The sequence below is a fragment of the Heterocephalus glaber genome, unplaced genomic scaffold, assembly GCF_053883595.1.
Source record: "Heterocephalus glaber isolate CG9 unplaced genomic scaffold, H.glaber_assembly_v1.0 deba00000122, whole genome shotgun sequence".
NCBI classification, from domain to species: Eukaryota; Metazoa; Chordata; class Mammalia; order Rodentia; family Bathyergidae; genus Heterocephalus; species Heterocephalus glaber.
Window position 1 is genome coordinate 73564293 of NW_028258138.1, and position 16598 is coordinate 73580890.

A 16598-nucleotide genomic window follows, 5' to 3' on the forward strand; every position below is an offset into this window, starting at 1 on the left:
GCAAGAAGGTAGGCAGTCCCTGAAGGAGGGAGGAAGAGAAGGACAGGGAGAGCACATGGTAAATGACACAGGAGAGGGGAGAGGGGCTGATGAGGGAACAGGCCTTCCAAGAGGTCAGTACAGGTCAGTACAGGTCTGGATGGTGTAGAGAAGGGGGGCCATGGGCCCTCAGGAGAGAGAAGGGAGACGGGAGAGACAGTTAGGTCCCACCTAGAGGGACTCGGATCTGTCCCTGATGCTCCCTGCCATCCTGCACCTCCTCCACCCTGCAGGTCTTTGTTACTCTGTCATTTGACTATTGTTTTATTATGGCAAGAACCACACTCTCACACTGACCACCTTAGCCATTTTTATGTGTATAGTTCAGTAGTGTCAAGTATGTTTATATTGTCATGAAACATCTCCAGAACTCTTCCATCTTGCAAAACAAAGAGTCTAAACCCCTTAAACACGAATGCCCCTTCACTCCCTGTGCCCAGCATTAATAAACAGCTTTCTACCTCTGTTTCTATAATTTTGACCATTTTAGATCTGTAATATGAGTAGAATAATACAACATTTGACCTTTTGTAACTAGCTTATTTTGCTTAGCATATCCTCAATGTTCATCCATCTTGTAGCATGTAGCAGAATTTCCTTCTTTTTCAAAGCTGAGTAGTATTCCACTGTATTCAGTAGAAATACCACATTTTCTTTATCTATTTATCTGTCAGTGGCCATTTGGGTTGCTTCCAGTTCTTGGCTGTTGTCAGTAATGCTATGAACATGGTTGTACAAATGGCTTTTGGAGATCCTGCTTTGAATTCTCTTGGATATATGTTTGTCCATTACAGCACTTACCCTGAGTACTGGAAGTGTTCTGTTTTGTTTTATTTTGTTTGGTGGCAACGGAAAAAACAGCTGCGAGACCCTCTTGGAAGCATGGAAAAATCCGTACACTGTTCATGGGAGGTTATCAGAGGAGTTATCTCAGTGGGGCTGGCCCAAGGCCCATTAAGGGAGACCTAGGTCTTGAAACTGCATCATGATCTTTATGGATCACATTAAGTGGTGATTAACTCCGAGTCAGCTTATGAAGTCCAAGTGGCAGCACCTGCACATTTGGAGGGCCTCACTAACCAGGTGCAAGTTGGCTTGAGAAGAACTAATGGTTTCTCTTCTGACCTCAATCTGGGGTGCCACCAAGGTCCTGCTTGTTGCTCACTAATGAATTTTTAGGAGCTTGCCTGGAGACATGTGGCCTTGGGGCACATACACATCCCTCTGGGGAAGTCTCACTGCACATTTTGGGGCCTCTATAGAACCATATTTTAAGATTAGCCTGGAGAAAAGACTTAATTACCCACTCTGTTCTCCCTGCCTGTGCCCGTGTGCACGCAACAAAACTACTCATCTCTACTTGCATACTCTGTGGGGCTACTGAATAAATAGCTCCAGCCCCAAGTTGGTTCACAGATTATCTTGGCTGGCTGTGCCAGAGAGGGGAGGACTCGATGTCAGGCAGGTGCACCTCAGGGCCAGGCTCTGCCAGTGCTGCGTCTGCTGCCCAGCTTGGTCCTCCTGTTCCTCCAGGCTCCTCCAGAGCCTGACTGCCATGCATGGCCAGGTCCACCTATATTTGCTTCTGATCCTCACCACTTTTTGTGCCCCATTTGATACTAATGATATGTGAGCTTCCAGGGCACAAGAGCTGCGTTCAGGGCTAGGCTCAGTAGGTGCCCAGTACCTGTTGTGTGGCTTATCACTCCTAAAAGGGTTTTATTTTAACCTCTATATTTATGTGACACTTTCCCCTTTTAGGCTTGCGTGATTTTTTTGTTTTGTTTTGTTTTGTTTTGTTACTGGGGATCAAACTCAGGACCTTGCTCTTGTAAGGCAGGCGTGGTGCCACTGAGCTAAATCCCCGGCCCTGACACTTTCCCCCTTTAAAGGAATCCAGAATATTAGTTCTGAAGGACAGACATACATGTGGCATGGGACCTTCTCTTTGACCCTAGGCTCACACCAGGCTTTCACAAGCTTGCTCCTGAAGAGCACCTGCTTCTTCCACCTGGGCTGTGGTCTAGAGATGTAAAAGACACCCCTTCCTGTTCCCTGGATGATGCTACAAAAGGGTCAGGAGGCGGTGGCAGAGACATCTGTGTTATATGAACTCATGTTTCCTTGACTGTGTTTTCTTGTTAGGGGTTGGTTTATTTCACTTCCCCCCTTGCTTTTAAAGTGTGAAGGGCCTCAGCCACCACAGGTACCACCTATACAGAGGGTTCCGAAAGCCAGGCCTCATGGTACAACAGCAGCTGTCTACACACCAGAGCCAGGACTAGAGGGGCTGGGTGACCAGAGGTATATTGATTGTTTTCTGTCTGCTCACGCAGAATGCAGAGGGGCTAACAGAAGGCTGCTATTCCCCAAGAATCTAAGGCTCACCCCTCCTTGCTATGGCATCTACCCAGGTTAAGGCCTCCTACTGCTTTCCATCTCTGTCATCTCTGAGTCCTTTTTGGCTGGCTGCGTCTGTGGGGAGGGTCAGCACTCTTCCTCCTCTACAGATTTCTTGGGAAGCTTCCAACCTGCTGATGTCATCAAGAAGGAAGCCAGGCCAGGTCAGGATGAGCACCCTTTGCCATTTTCCAAACTCAGAGCTGGCTTTTTTTGGCTGTCATTGACATCTGGTGAATCATCGGTGTCTGTTCTCCCTCCTGCTTGCTAATTGATGTCCTCGTCAGCAGCTGAGCTGCTCCCTGTTTCCCAGGCAGCAGGACATGCCCCATCCTCATCTGCTCCTTGCCCCAGCCTTGCCAGTTACCCATGTCCACACTGCACCTCTGAACTTTGCCCAGGCACTTATTGGCCTTGGCCATGGCGTGGCAGCCTGGGTATAAATGCAGAAGTGGAGTGTTTGTGGTGACAGATTTGTACAGATCCGGCTCTAGTGCTGGCTGGTGCTAACTAGCAGGCAGATCTTGGGAAAGCTCAGTTTTGGAGCCTCCATTGCCCCATCTATGGTAATGCCAACCCCAGCTTCTTCCTGCTCACTAGGTGGGGCTGCTCCCCAGGCTCTGCTTTCCTTTCAGCACCTAGAGTATGGCCCTGGCACTGCTTTCCTTGTCTTGCTACGCTCTGTCCCTTGGTATCTTATCTATATCCATAGTTTCAGAAAAATATAACTGCAGGAGCTGGACTCCTTCCCCTAAGCTCCAATACAGCTTGCTTGACATCTAAGTCTGGATTTTCCCCCTGTCCCAAATGTGGAATGTCTAAAAGAATACTCAGCATCTTTCTATCTTACAGACCTCCAACATTCCTTTAGGACCCTTTCTGAGTCACCCAGGGTATTGGAGAGGGGTAAAAGATGTAGCTCAGTGCAGAGACCCTGGGTTCAATCCTTCATACTGCCATAAAAACCACTTTTCCCCTCAGGCCTTCATCTTACACCTGCCCATCACTCTGGATCAGGCTGCTTAGCCACACTAGGTGGTTGTCAAAGGCTGATGACTTGTCTCCCTGACCCACAGTCTTTCCCTTTCAACCTGTCCTTTATGTAGCCAGCCTTACATGGCCCTGGTTTATGTAGCTGAGGATTTAACCAGCTGTGGATCAGAAACATTTGGAGAAAAATTGTGTCTCTACTGAACATGCACAGACTTTTTTCTTATCATTATTCTGTAAACAATGCAATATCAAAGTGTTATTTACATAGCATTCAATTATGTATTAAAGTAATATAAAATGATATGGGAGAATGCACATAGGTTACATGCAAATACTGTTCCATTTTATATAAGAGACTTGAGCATCTGAGGATTTTGGTTGGATGGAGGTCCTTGAACCAAGCCCGCCAGTACCAAGGGATGACTGTGCTTCCAGAAAATCAAACTGCAGCTGGGTTGCGGTTGCTGTCTTCCTAGATGTTGGTAGCTCTCCATCCCCTCCTATATGGAGTCCCAAGTCCATAGGCAGTCAAAATCTTTTCCTAAGTGACCGGGCTAACTCACTGGCCTTCTCTCTTCCACTTTCTGTGTATCCCACAGTCAAGGTAGACAGAAGTATGCTCTACTTCCTGGGCTACCTCTTGCTTTGTCTTGTTTCCCCTCCTGGAATGTCTGGAAACCTGGTCCCCTTTTGAGCAGGGGTCTATGTGCAGCTTCCATGATTGTTCCTGGCCCATCCAATATATCCCCCTCACACACATGCTCTATTAAGAAAGTGTGGCCTTATCTTTGCCTTGGATTGAGACCAGGTGTTTTGCCTCATTTGGTTTCAAAAACTCCAGTCCCCAAAAAGTGTTTGTAGATACTCGTTCAAAAAATACCTGTCTTGTTAACTAATCAGTGCCTCCACAGTGGCATAGAGGTGCAACAGAAACTCAGAATGAAAAGCTTCCCCAAGCAAAGGTGGTTTGGAAAGGCTTCCCAGGGATGATTGATTTTCTTGGCTTAAAGGATGAATGAGGCTTCAGTGGTTGCCAAATGGTAGAGAACAGGCAGCCTCAGAAAGGGAACAGAAGGCACCAAGTGGGAACCAGGCAAACACAGTGCGTGTTCTGGAACCATGAACAGAATTAGCCTCTTAGTAGTATTAATAAAAATAGCTAATTCCTGTTGAGTGCTCTAGCTACTTCTACTCTCTCATTTAATCTTCACTGTAAGCGCACAAGTTGGCTGCAGGTAAGGAAACTGAGGTACAGAGAGGCAACCATGACCCGTCCAAGGAAATGCATCTGCCAGGCAGGGTGTTGGGACTCCTGCCCAGGTGTCCTGAGCCCATGCCCTTGGCCACTGCTGCCACTCGAGGTCTCTGAGAAGGCTAACTTGGTCCCATTTTCTTCTTGTGCAGAATTCTCACAGTCTTCTTCCCAGGAAAATAAAAAAACTAGACCCCAACAGGTGTACACTTACAAGTTTTGTAAGAAAGAAGGCTTCATAAATGAGATAGCGACCATATGGGCTGAGTGTGGAGTTGGATTTTAGCCTGTATTCCACGGAGTTGGAAGGCTTCACACAGGGAAGTGATGTAATGAAAGAGGAGGATGTGTATGATTAATCTTGTGGTGAATGTGCACTGATGCTAGGAAAATCAATTAGACAGAAAAAGAGAACTTTTATGTAGACAAATTTTACAGGAACAGGCTGACTCAATCTGGGAAATGAGCAGAATGGCTTTTAGAGGGCTCTAGGGCTTCTAATGAGTTCCCTTTCAGGCTTATTCTCTTTGTATTCTTTGTGGCATCCTGAAGTTGGGGTGGGGGGGTGATTTAGCAAGCATTTATTATGTGCCTGCTGTATGCCAGGTATTGTGTTAGGTACTTAGACAGATGCAGGTACTTCTGAGAATGGAAAGCCCAGAGGCACACCCAGTTCCCATTACCAGGAACATCTTGCCGGAAGTAACTACCATGGCAGTCGCACTGAGCCCCACTTTTGTGCTAAACCTTTGACATGGGCCATCTCATCCCTGTTCCTGAGAACCCTGTGGCAGCCTCATCTCCACATTTTCCACACAAGGAGCCTCAGTGAGAGTTCGTCATTTCCCCAGGATCCTGTGACTCTGGGTGGAAATGGTCTAGATCAAGTGCACTGTCCCCCGAAGCCACGATTTTCCTGTTTTTCTTGCTTTGTTTCCTTATGTATGAGAAAGGGTGAAATTTCACCTCCCAGGTTATCTCACTCTGCTGCTATCAATGCAGTTGGCTCTTTGGAACTTCCTTTCCCCCGAAGCTTACTGCCCCCTGTTCTGTGGAACCGCCTCTCTGGGTCTGGCCATTCTAGTAATGTCCTTTTGTGAGAAGAGATTGAGATCTGGTGCCTGATCCAGCCCTAGAGAAGAAGGTATGTGCTGCAGAAAAAGCGGAATCTCAGGGGACACTGTATTCTAAGTGGTTCTTGGATCAGTAACACTGAGATTCTTCTCTTTTTCTTGAGTCAAGCTCTTACAAAGTTGCCCAGGCTGAGTTGGAATTTATAATCCCCTGCCTCAGTCTTCCAGACTACTGGGATTACAGCCTGGCTCTAATTCTCCTTTCCAGCTCAGGGCTGTGGGCCATGTGGAACCCCAGAGTTGTAACTTGTTCAGACTGAGAGTGGTGGTCACAGATGTAGAAGGGAAGCACAGAGGGGGCGTGTCGAGATCTGCAGGTAGAAGGGGGAGACAGGCAGCCTCCAGACACCCTGTTTCTCCTGTCATCCCTTGAGGATCACATAGTTTCTTTGGCCACATCTGAGCTGTGAGGTCCAAGATTGTTGTGCATGAAGCCTGGGTGGACAGCCTGAGGACAGGCCTGAGGGATGCAGGGGAGTGCCTGAGGACCTACAGAGGCTCAGTAGTGTCCGAACACCACCTGTTTCCCTAACTTAGGAGAAGGGCACAGCCTGAAGAGAAGAATATTGCGTACTTGGGTGGCTGTGGCCCTACTTGATGCCTTCTCCCACTTGGTAGATCCCAGCCCTTAGAAGGTTAATTCCACTGTGGACAGTCCTTCCCATGCGCAGGTGTAGGGAGCTTCTGTGGGGAGTGCGGCACGCAGGCCTGGAAGTCTGACCTTCTAGAGTGCTCTCATTGTTCCCACTGCCTGACCCAGCCCTGGTTGCACATAAGTCTGTGAGGCTTTGTCCCATATGTGCTTGCTGGGGGGGCACGTGACCAGGCCATGCATGGACAAGATGAAGGTATAGGGGTTGGACTAGTCTCCTTTCTTCCCAGGTGCTGGCTGGGATGAACATCTACCCCTCTGAATTTGAAAACATCAAGGAGGAGTACAACGTGCGTGGCTACCCCACCATCTGCTATTTTGAGTAAGTCCCCTGCCTCCCTTTGGAGTGCACCCCCCCTCCGTTGCCATTTGTGGCCCTGGCTGAGCCACACTGTCTGTCCACATTCCACAGGAAAGGGCGCTTTCTGTTCCAGTATGATAACTACGGGTCCACAGCTGAGGACATTGTGGAATGGCTGAAGAAGTAAGTCAAGTGTGCACCCCAGGGGGATAGCTGCTGGGCCCAAGGGTGGCCCCTCAGCTGCAGGGGCCTGGGTGGGGTTGGGGAGGAGAATGAGAAAGGGAAAGAGACTTGTTACGCTGTCTGCATAGCTGGGTTCATTCACCTGGAGTCTAGGTCAGCATGGGATCCTGTGCTTTGGGTCATGGTAACGTGAGGACGTGGTGTGCCTTGGGCCCGAGGCTCTGGGACCTGGCTGGGACCTACTTCCCGTCTCTTCTGCGTGGACAGGAAATGGAAGGGGCCACCTAAGCCTGTGGACTCTTGGAATAGTCAAGGGCATTTCAGATTGAAATTCTCCCCACTGTTGGTCTAATGGGTAGAGCCATTTCTTATGCAGGAGATCAGGTTTCAGGGAGGTTCCACTATAGGTCTCTGAAAATAGAATTGTCACTTGAAAACTCATTTCAAACACAGCACTGTATTAGGTGCTATGGAGATGCTCAGAAATGCTCTGATGCCTCTGCCTTGCATAGAACTCTACCCTTCATCCTCACCCCGATAGACCCTGCTTCAAGGCAACCTTCCATCCATGTCATAGTGCAGTCAAATCCCACTGCTTGCTAGCACCACCCCCTCGCCTGGAGCCCCACTGTGCCAAGCTTGCTTCTGTGGCCTGCCCAATCACCCCACCAACTGTTCCTGCACATCACAATCCTACCAGCACTGTCCCTGTGGCTTGCAGTGTCCTCTCTTGCAGCCCCCAGGTTGCCTGCACTGAGTGCTAACCTTGCTCACTCTGAGCTCTGCATGGCTATTTGTGTATAGATCTAGGAATAATGGCAGCTGGTGTTTGAGTTTCTACTCTGTGTCTGACACTGGTCTAAGCATTTTATAGGATCTTCATTTAGTCCCCACAGCAGTGCAGTCAGGAAGGTATTTATTATTACTCTCATTTACCATTGAGGGAACAGAGGAACAGGGGTGGAACAGCAACTGAGAAACTGAGGAGCAGAGCTGATGGGTAGCAGCGGGGACTCTAGTCCTCCTCTCAGCAGCACCCCACAGCCCATCTCAGCTCTGCTTGCGGTCCTTCCTCCCCCCCATTGCTAGCACATGGCTGTTTACTGATGTCCTTACCGTAGGAACCCTGTGTGCAGAGCCCAGGATTAAATAGTTATGTAGTTATCCAAAGATATTGATGTTCAAAATGTGTATTTTCAGAATAGTAAACAGGCTGAGAGATATATATTTTAAAAGGACCCATAAGAAACAAACTGCTGGATTTCTGAAGGTTGAAACCCCAGTCTTCTGTTCTCCCCACTCCTGGGGCCTGGCGGATGAGACACCAGCACAGCCCGTGTTTGCGTAGCATCTTTTATTTCTCAGAAGCATTTTCACATCTCCGTCCCCATCGGCTACCTCATTTTCAGCCCCTGCCTGGAAAGGCTCCTCCCCGTTATCATGTATTCATTGTCTTAACCTGGGTTCGCTTTCCTATTTCCCTTTTTCATTTGATAATAAGCATGTCCACCCCTCCTGGCAGACTTACCTCCCTCTGCTTTGAGAAAGGTTCCAACAAATAGCAATCTCATTTGTCACCAGAGCATAAAATCTGTCTGCTTCCCTCCCCCTTCTCTAACCTTTTCTGGTTTCAAAACACCCTCATATCTTTTTAGAAGGATAAGGTTTGGTTTAAAAAAAAAAAAGTGTTCAGGATTGCCTGCTAGGCCTAGACAAGGCGAGCACATCAGCGAGCTTCTGAGACAGGTCATTATCTCCCCGCTGGAGCCTGCACTGCCCTCCCAGCCCTCTCCTCTCCCACCCAGCTCCCCCTTCAGCCCAGAGCATCAGGCATCAGGCGAAGCATCAGGCATCAGGGACATCTGCCTGTGGGATGAGATGGGAGATGGAGCCTGCCGGGAAGGAAGCAGGTGTCTGGGGTCCCTGCAGCCCCTCCAAGCCCCCCAGGTGCACTCTGTTGGTTGCACGAGGAGCTGGACTCCCCTGAAGGCAGACTGCAGCTACTCCCCCAGCAGGCAGGGCAGGGAGGCCTCCTCCTGAAGGACATGGAGAACTAGTGATGTCACTGTGCTACCTGTGCTACCGACTGGCTTAATTTTATAATATCTTTTCTAATTTTAGGGATACTCAAGTGAGATATATTTATTACAGAGAAACTTTAAAATGTAATGGAACAAAAAGTCCTCCCCACCCCATTAGTCCAAGATAACATGATATTTTGGTGAACTTCTTCCAGATTTTCTCCTGTGTATACCCATCTCTCTGTGTGGTTTTCCCCTGTTCCATGTTTTAAGTCTTTACCAGTCCCCACCCACCCCATATCCTGAGGGGTAGTGGTGATTTCACCTTTTCCACCTCTCTGGGTGTCTCCTTTGGCCCCTAGCTGCTCAGGGCTTATGTGCAGCCGGGTGTGGGAGGCCCAAGTTGGGAGGACTGGCTGATTCTCCGGATGGGCTATAAAAGCTCAGGAGAGAGGAGCCTAGGTCCTTCTCTCCACCCAGGGACTCTGGTGGGTGACACAGTTGAGTCAGGCCAGGGAGCCACTGGTGTCTGAGGGCTCTGGAGTAGGCACACTTGTGGCAGCTGTACCCCCAGTGTCCCTCGTGGCCTCTGTCTCTCTGCCCCTGGCAGGTCTCACACTGGTCAGTTGACCCAGAAAGGCAGGTAAAGGAGCATGGAACCGCAATCATGCTGGCCTAGTTGCACATTTCTGCCTGTGAATGAGTGAATGGACACAAAGTTTTCTGCCTTGTAATGCCCACATCCCCCATCCTTGGCACCTGCTCTTCTCTGAGAAAGCCTGGGAGAGTTGCTCTCTCCAAATGTTTGCACTTGCTTGGTCCCCTCTGCCTCATTTGGAGGGTGCCATTCCTGTCAGAATGATCTTCATGACCTAGGGTAAGCATGATACTTGGGAACATCTGGGTGGTACTTCGTAAATTGACAACATGGAGCATGTCCATTGTCTGCAGATGGATTAAGAAAGGACCACAGATAAACTGTCTGGCAGATGGTTTTTAAGCTGCATTTTCCTAAGGCATTGAGTGAAAGTAGGACCCACCCAGTCTCTACCCTCCCAGTTCTGTCCCCTGCTGTTGATAGAACAGTCTCCCCCTGAGCTCTACTTCCTTTCTCTGGAACTCCCCACTTGTTGGTGTTGCATCCCCTCTTTTGGGCCACAAAGTAATCACAATATCTCTTTTCAAAACGGTCTAAAATGTTTGGAAATAGACTATTCTCATATTTTCTCCTCTCCAAATGAAAATACCTCCAGTTAGTTCCTATAATCACTTTTCTCTCATTTAGTCATTCAACAGGCATTTATTAGGTGTCTGCTGCAGGTTAGGTACTGTGCAGGGAGCCCACTCTCAGGGGGAAGCTTAACTCAGGGCTATGGGCTCAGACTTCCGCTCTCTCCCTCTTTCTGCTATGTCTTCCAACACTGTGCCTGCTCTGTGGTCCTACCCAGAAAGTGAGTTTCCAGTTGTCTGCTGGGGGTAGTGGGGCACTCCCAGGATCTGAGGGGCTGCACTTCAGTGTGGTTCTCAGAGCCCTAACCTGCTCTTTCCACCCAGCACTGGGTTTCTGCCTCCTGTTTTGCTAGATTGGTTTTCTAGCTTCTAAAATTGTGCTGATATCTTTTCCTTTTTTCTGCTTTGTTTTGCCTGTTCTGTTTGTTCTAGTAGACTTACCTTTTTTTTTTTTTTTCAACTCCCATGCTGTTATTTTAGTGCTTTTAGCATATATTCTTCCCCATGTTTAACTAGACACTTCTCAGGCTGTTTCATATGCTTATGCTTCTGCCAAGCCACAGCTTCTCAATCCTTTGTTTTCTTGCTGGATTTTTAAAAGTTTATTTTGATTTTTTAGTAGATTACCTTCACATAATTTTAAAAAATTAAGATACTTAAAAACTATATATTGAAAAAGCCTGCTTCCATCTTCTTCCTTCCTGTTCTCCCTCTCACACACATACCCCTCTCCCAAATAACAAATGCGCTACTATCACTGAGCTACATCCCCAGCCCTTCTTTAAATTTTATTTTTGAGACAGAGTCTCATAAACTTGCCCAGGCTGACCTTGGAGCTTATGATCCTCCTGTCTCACCTTCCCAAATAGTTTGGATTACAGGTGTGTACCACCATGCCCAGCAACTCACTTCTTGTATGTTATTTCAGTCCTTTTTAATGCAAAAGTTGGCAAATGATAGCCTGTTCTGCCCACGACCAGCAGTTGGGGTCAGCAGGTAGAGGGGGTCATTGTTCTTCCTATAGCGCTCAGCTGTCCATTGCACACTGTCTTGTTTCCAGGCTCTGCTAGGACAAGTATCTGCAGCAGATGGCTTCAGACACACATAACTCTGTATGTGTGCAGGTGCATTTTGAAGATAAATTCCCTAGTGGAATTCTTGGTGTTGTGAAGGGTTAGTGGTTCAAACCCAAGGTTAAGAAGCTAGATTTCAGTCTAGCTGGTGACTTACTCCAGAACTTAACTTTGCCACCAGTCTCATCTGACACTGGATAACCATGAAATGGCTTGCTGTCTGTTTGCCACTTTCCATTTCTGCAAGCAGGGAGGCTAAGGCCACTAGAGGGGCCCAGTCAGAAGTGCCAGTGTGAGCCTCTGAAGGTGACATCGAAACCCAGGCTTCTGTGATGGGCCAGGGCTTGGGCAGCTTGGCAGATTCCAGTGTGCGAGCCCTGTTGTCCTCTGTGGTAAATTCTGCAGCCCTGAAGGCCAGAGCTTTAAGTTGCGTCCTACTGTAGGTTCTCATAGGCAGGAAGCAATGGTCAGCTTTTCACATTTGTCACCCTAAAGGTTTTTTTCCAAGCTGCAGTTAAGGTGCTTTGCCAGAGGTGCTTGGCAGTGAAGCAGCAGGAATCTTACGTCACCAGCGTCTTGTCCTGAGCAAGGAGCACAGTTGCAAGTCCTCTGTCCTCACAGTGGCTGGGGACACAGGTGTCAGTGTGCTGTTCTGTGCTGTGGAAACAGGCTCCTGAGAGGTCAGGCAGCCACCTAAGACTTTGCAGCTAATGAGTGACGGAGTTGATTTGGGCTCTGGGAAAACCAGATAAGCTCTTAGTCCTAGATGGATCCATGAGGCAGTCTAGACACAGTCAGAGTTAGGAAATGCCTCACTGTATTACCGTCCTGCTGGTCAGTGAACTCCCCTGCACCTCCATGTGGCAGCTTCTTCCTTGCCCACATTTGGGCTTTCTCAGACACCTGGCCTCTCTCCTTCCTTGCCCTCTGTACCTACCTACCCACCCTGCTATGTCCCTTTCCGGCCCTTCCCCAGCCCATGAACAGTGCTGCACATAACAGTGAGCATCTGCAAAGGTCACTCTGCACTGTGGCAGTTTATTCTTGCCAGTTTGCTGCAAGTTTGCAATAGCTTGAGAAAGCTAATAAGCCCCCGATTCCCAGAGTGAGATGAGATTTCCTGACCTGCCTAGAGAGCAATAGCTGAAAAGCCAGGTATCAGCTGATTACCTCTTTGGGACTTTGAGGGGAAGGCGGAGGTGGGCAGGGCCATACCACTCATTCTCTTGGTGTGTAAAAGGCATGCCCTTTAGGGAACACACCAGCCACAGAGGCTTTGTGTCCAGGGGGCTGGATTTTGTATGGGCTGCTCAGGCCCTGGGCTTGCTCTGAGCTCTGCCTGTTTTTGGTCTTCCAGTCCACAGCCGCCACAGCCCCAGGTCCCTGAGACTCCCTGGGCAGATGAGGGCGGCTCCATTTATCACCTGACCGATGAAGACTTTGACCAGTTTGTGAAGGAGCACTCCTCTGTCCTCGTCATGTTCCACGCCCCATGTGAGTGGAACTCTGCTCCCCCACCCTCTCCTCCCGCAGAATAGGGTGGGCAAGCTGTCTGGGGACCAGAGCCCAGCTAAGCCAGGGACACAAGGGGGACAGGCGAGGTACCCACCCTGCATCACCATCAGAACTGCACAGAAGTCCTGTTCAGGCTGCATGTGAGTCCCTGCCCCTTGAAGGCTGGAGTGGCTTCCTCCAAGTCAGCATAAACTAAAGGAATCAGGAGTGAAAATGTCCTTAGATTCTACCCCGAGTAGGGAACCAAGTCCTGTGCTTGTATAGTAGCTGTGTGGGCATCGGAGGGCCATGGCTGGAGTTTTGGATCTCCCAGTATCTGCAATGCCCTCTCTGGTACCAGTCTCACCCTGAGATGACCACAGTGAGCCAAGGAAGCCACATGTGTCCCTGCTATAACGTGCACTTGATAACACCGGAAGGACTATAGCTTAGGATTCTTTCAGGCCAGCATCCTTCCCTGCCTGTGGAGATGAAAAGTAACTTTATTTAGTTGGTTTCCGAGAGAGAGAAGGCTGCTCCAAGAAGGGTGAGGAAGGGTCATGTGAGAGGAAAGGGATGCAGCCCCACCCAGCACAGAGCCAGGAGACTGTGGCCCCTCTGGGAGTGAGAGCAGGATGCTCAGCACAGAGGGTGTACTGTGTAGGATGATCTCATGTAGCCTTCTGTCAGCTCTTTGCCCAGTAATGGTGAGTGACAGATTGTGGAGGAGAAATAGGCCAGGAAGTACATGCCTCACAGATCAGTGGCATGGGATGTCACAGTGCATGGGATGGTTGGTCTCGTCTACAGAAGCACGTTCCGTGAGGAGAAAACATGATTAATCTCTTCATCATGAGGGCTCTTGTGCTAATGGTTGTGCGGTGATAAAAGAATGGGTTCTGGGTTATTGTTTATCTTTCCCACAGTGCCAACAAAGTGAGTATGATTAGCCCCATTTTGCAGATAGGAGACTGTCATGCAGAGAAATGACCCTGACCAGCCACCTCTCACAAGTCCTGAACTGCATCAGACTTTAAAGGCCACTGGATCCAGGAGGAACAGGCTCAAGCTCTGACCCATGGGATCCTGCCTGCTCTCCCCTTCCCTGAAGCAGCGGCTGTAGTTAGTCTAGGAATTGTCCAGAAACACACTATTATTGTAGACCTCCCCAAGTCCTTCTTTCTTATAGGTGCTCAATTCTTAAGATCCAAAGGAAAAGTATTTCCTATGGCTCCTTTCAGTTTCTAGAAAACTTATTTTTAAAAAATTACAAAAACAGATTTTTTAAAAATTAAAAAGCTAAAAAAAAAAAAGTTTCAAAGACCCTCCAGTCTTGAGCCTGGCATGGTGGCACACACCTGTGATCCCAGCACTTGGAAGGCTGAAATAAGTTCACTGCAGATTCCTGGCCAGCCTGGGTCACATAGTGAATTAAAGCCTGAATCACACAGCAAGACCCTGTATCAAAAGAAAAGAAAAAACACCCTCCAGTTTTGCAGGACCCTCCTGATTAAGGGCAGTGATAGATAAGGCCATAGGGGTGTGTCTCCTCCAGGTCTGTGAGTGCCTTGCTGAGGGCAGCCCCAAGATCAGAGGCAATAGAAAGACTCCCCAGTGTTAGGACAGCTGGACAGTATTGCAGCAGTCTCCCCAGCCAGATGTGCTGCCCTAGCCAGTCTCAGAGTTGTTGATGGAAGCAAGTCTTGCAAGAAATTACTATGTTGAATCCAGAGCTGAAGTTGCCTTCCTTATATCCCTGTCCCAGCAGTAAGGGCAGATACCGCCTGGCTGTTTTCACCCCCCACTTCAGGTCACTCCAGCATGTTCACCTGCATGTGTCTGTTCTTCTGGTCTGAGTTGAGAGCACCCACCCATGCGCTGGCCACTCATATCTCTATGTGAGTTTATTTCTGCTTCACTATAGAAGGAGAGGGATCAGGCAAAAACATGAGGTTAACTTCCCGGGGAACTGCCTGTTAACGTTCCTGTCAGATGGCAGTGACTTTCCCATTAAATCTTCTCTTGTACCCCCATTTTCATCTGAAGGCATGCTCTTCAGCCTGGGGAGGGACAGAATGCTCATGTTCTAGAGGGGTCTCAGAGCTCAGGACAGGTGAGCTGAGAGCAGACCTCTGAGCTGCCTGGCTTTACACCCCATGCCAGAGAGCCCAAAAGAATCCCCCTTCCCCCAGGAAACCAGGACAGGTGTCAGGAGTGCCACCCGCAGTGCCACCCAGGTTTCCCAAGTGTAAAAGAGATGAGTTTTGGCTATCAGTCTTACCGGTGTCCATCCCAGACTAAATAGGGAGTGGTTTGCAAACAGACCGTTTTGGAGTTTAGGAAAATGACTTGGGATCTGTCAGCATAGAAGACCGTTGGTTGTACTTGGGACGGCTGGATGTGCTCAGGTCATTTCTTGGGATAGGATTACTGCCTTGATAGTCAGCATGCCTTTCATTTGTCAAGATGTTCGACAGCGTGAGTTGCTGGTGACCTGACTGATGGGAAGAATTGGCCAGGCTGGTGCCATGGTGGAGGGAAGCATTCTCTCCCTGCCTTATGACTAGAGAGCCTATTCAGTAAATCCTCAATTTATAAACAAGTTCTGTTCTGGGAGAACGTCCATAAGTCGGATTCATTCATAAGTTCAACAAAGCAAGTCTTACACACCTTTGACACAGATATACAGTGTATATTGCTTTGCACTTCCTAGAAGACCCCTCCATATCATCACTGCTTTTCCTCTTGCTTCCGGACATCCTGGGCTCTGAGTGAGTGCTATACTATTCTACACTGTGGCACTGTACAGGGAGCACAGGGAGCACTGTGACAGTGTTTGGCAGACAGGTGAGCTACTTCCACGATTTGTTCACATCTACCATTGTTCGTAATGCAAGGTCCATTGATATTTGTGAAAATTTGCAACTCCAATGTTCATATGCTAGGGATTTATTGTACTTGCTTTTAGTCGGCAGCTTGTTGAAGCTATAAAATACAAGACATACTTTCACATTCAGAAGGATGAGTTGGGAAAATGGTAGCCAGCTAAAATGTCAGACAGTTGCATTAAGATTTTAAAATATCCCAACAGACTGAGATAGTGGGACTCAAACTAAAAAGATGGATTAATTTTATGACTCTCAGCTAATTGTAAAAGTAATGCATATACATTTTATAAAGGGTTAATATGGGAAAGTACTGAGAAGAAACTTAAAATTATTCCTGATGCTGGCTCCCAGAGAGAACCATGGTCTTTTCTTTGCAGTGTCATTTCTACTCCCCTAGTAAGTGCTTGGCTGATGCTCATTTCTTTCCTAGTCCCAATTTGAAAGGCCAGGGAGAGAGAGGGTCTTTAGCTGTCCTCCTAACCTGTGCCTACCCCAGGTGGGTGATCATAAATGCAGGTTCCAGAGGCAAGTCACTCACTGCTCTGCCTGAACTTGTATGGGGCACCTGTGTTCTGCACTACTGGGCTTTTGACCAGAGAGCTTCATGGGCCCTGGTTGTAGTATATCATCAGTGCCCTGGGACTGGACCAACCTTGAGACTTCCACTGGCCCCAGCTTCTCTAACGTCTTCCCAGCTTGCTTGCCACTCACTTCTCACCTCAGCCTCTCTCATGGCCTCATGTCTCCCTCTTTCCCCTTCCCAGTGAGTCTGTTAGAAGCCCATACAGATTTTTTGATGCGCCTGAAACCTGGATTGTTACTGAGTAAATAAGCATAGGTAACTCTCAGGCTATACCCTCCACATGGGCCAGCTCCAGCATGCCCTGGGTCACCCGAGATCTCTGAGCAGGTATGTCCCATGGACCCTGCCCTCCAAGG

General features: G+C 48.5%; 1 protein-coding gene across 1 annotated transcript in view; it reads left to right on the top strand.

Moving 5' to 3' along the window:
- The window catches only part of Pdia5 (protein disulfide isomerase family A member 5), an 86586-nt gene that overhangs the window by 44783 nt on the left and 25205 nt on the right, over positions 1 to 16598 (top strand). Inside the window, exons 9-11 of the mRNA XM_004873617.3 lie at positions 6700 to 6791; positions 6882 to 6953; positions 12635 to 12771. Coding sequence (XP_004873674.2) covers positions 6700 to 6791; positions 6882 to 6953; positions 12635 to 12771 — 301 coding nt within the window. The remainder of the gene's footprint in view (positions 1 to 6699; positions 6792 to 6881; positions 6954 to 12634; positions 12772 to 16598) is intronic.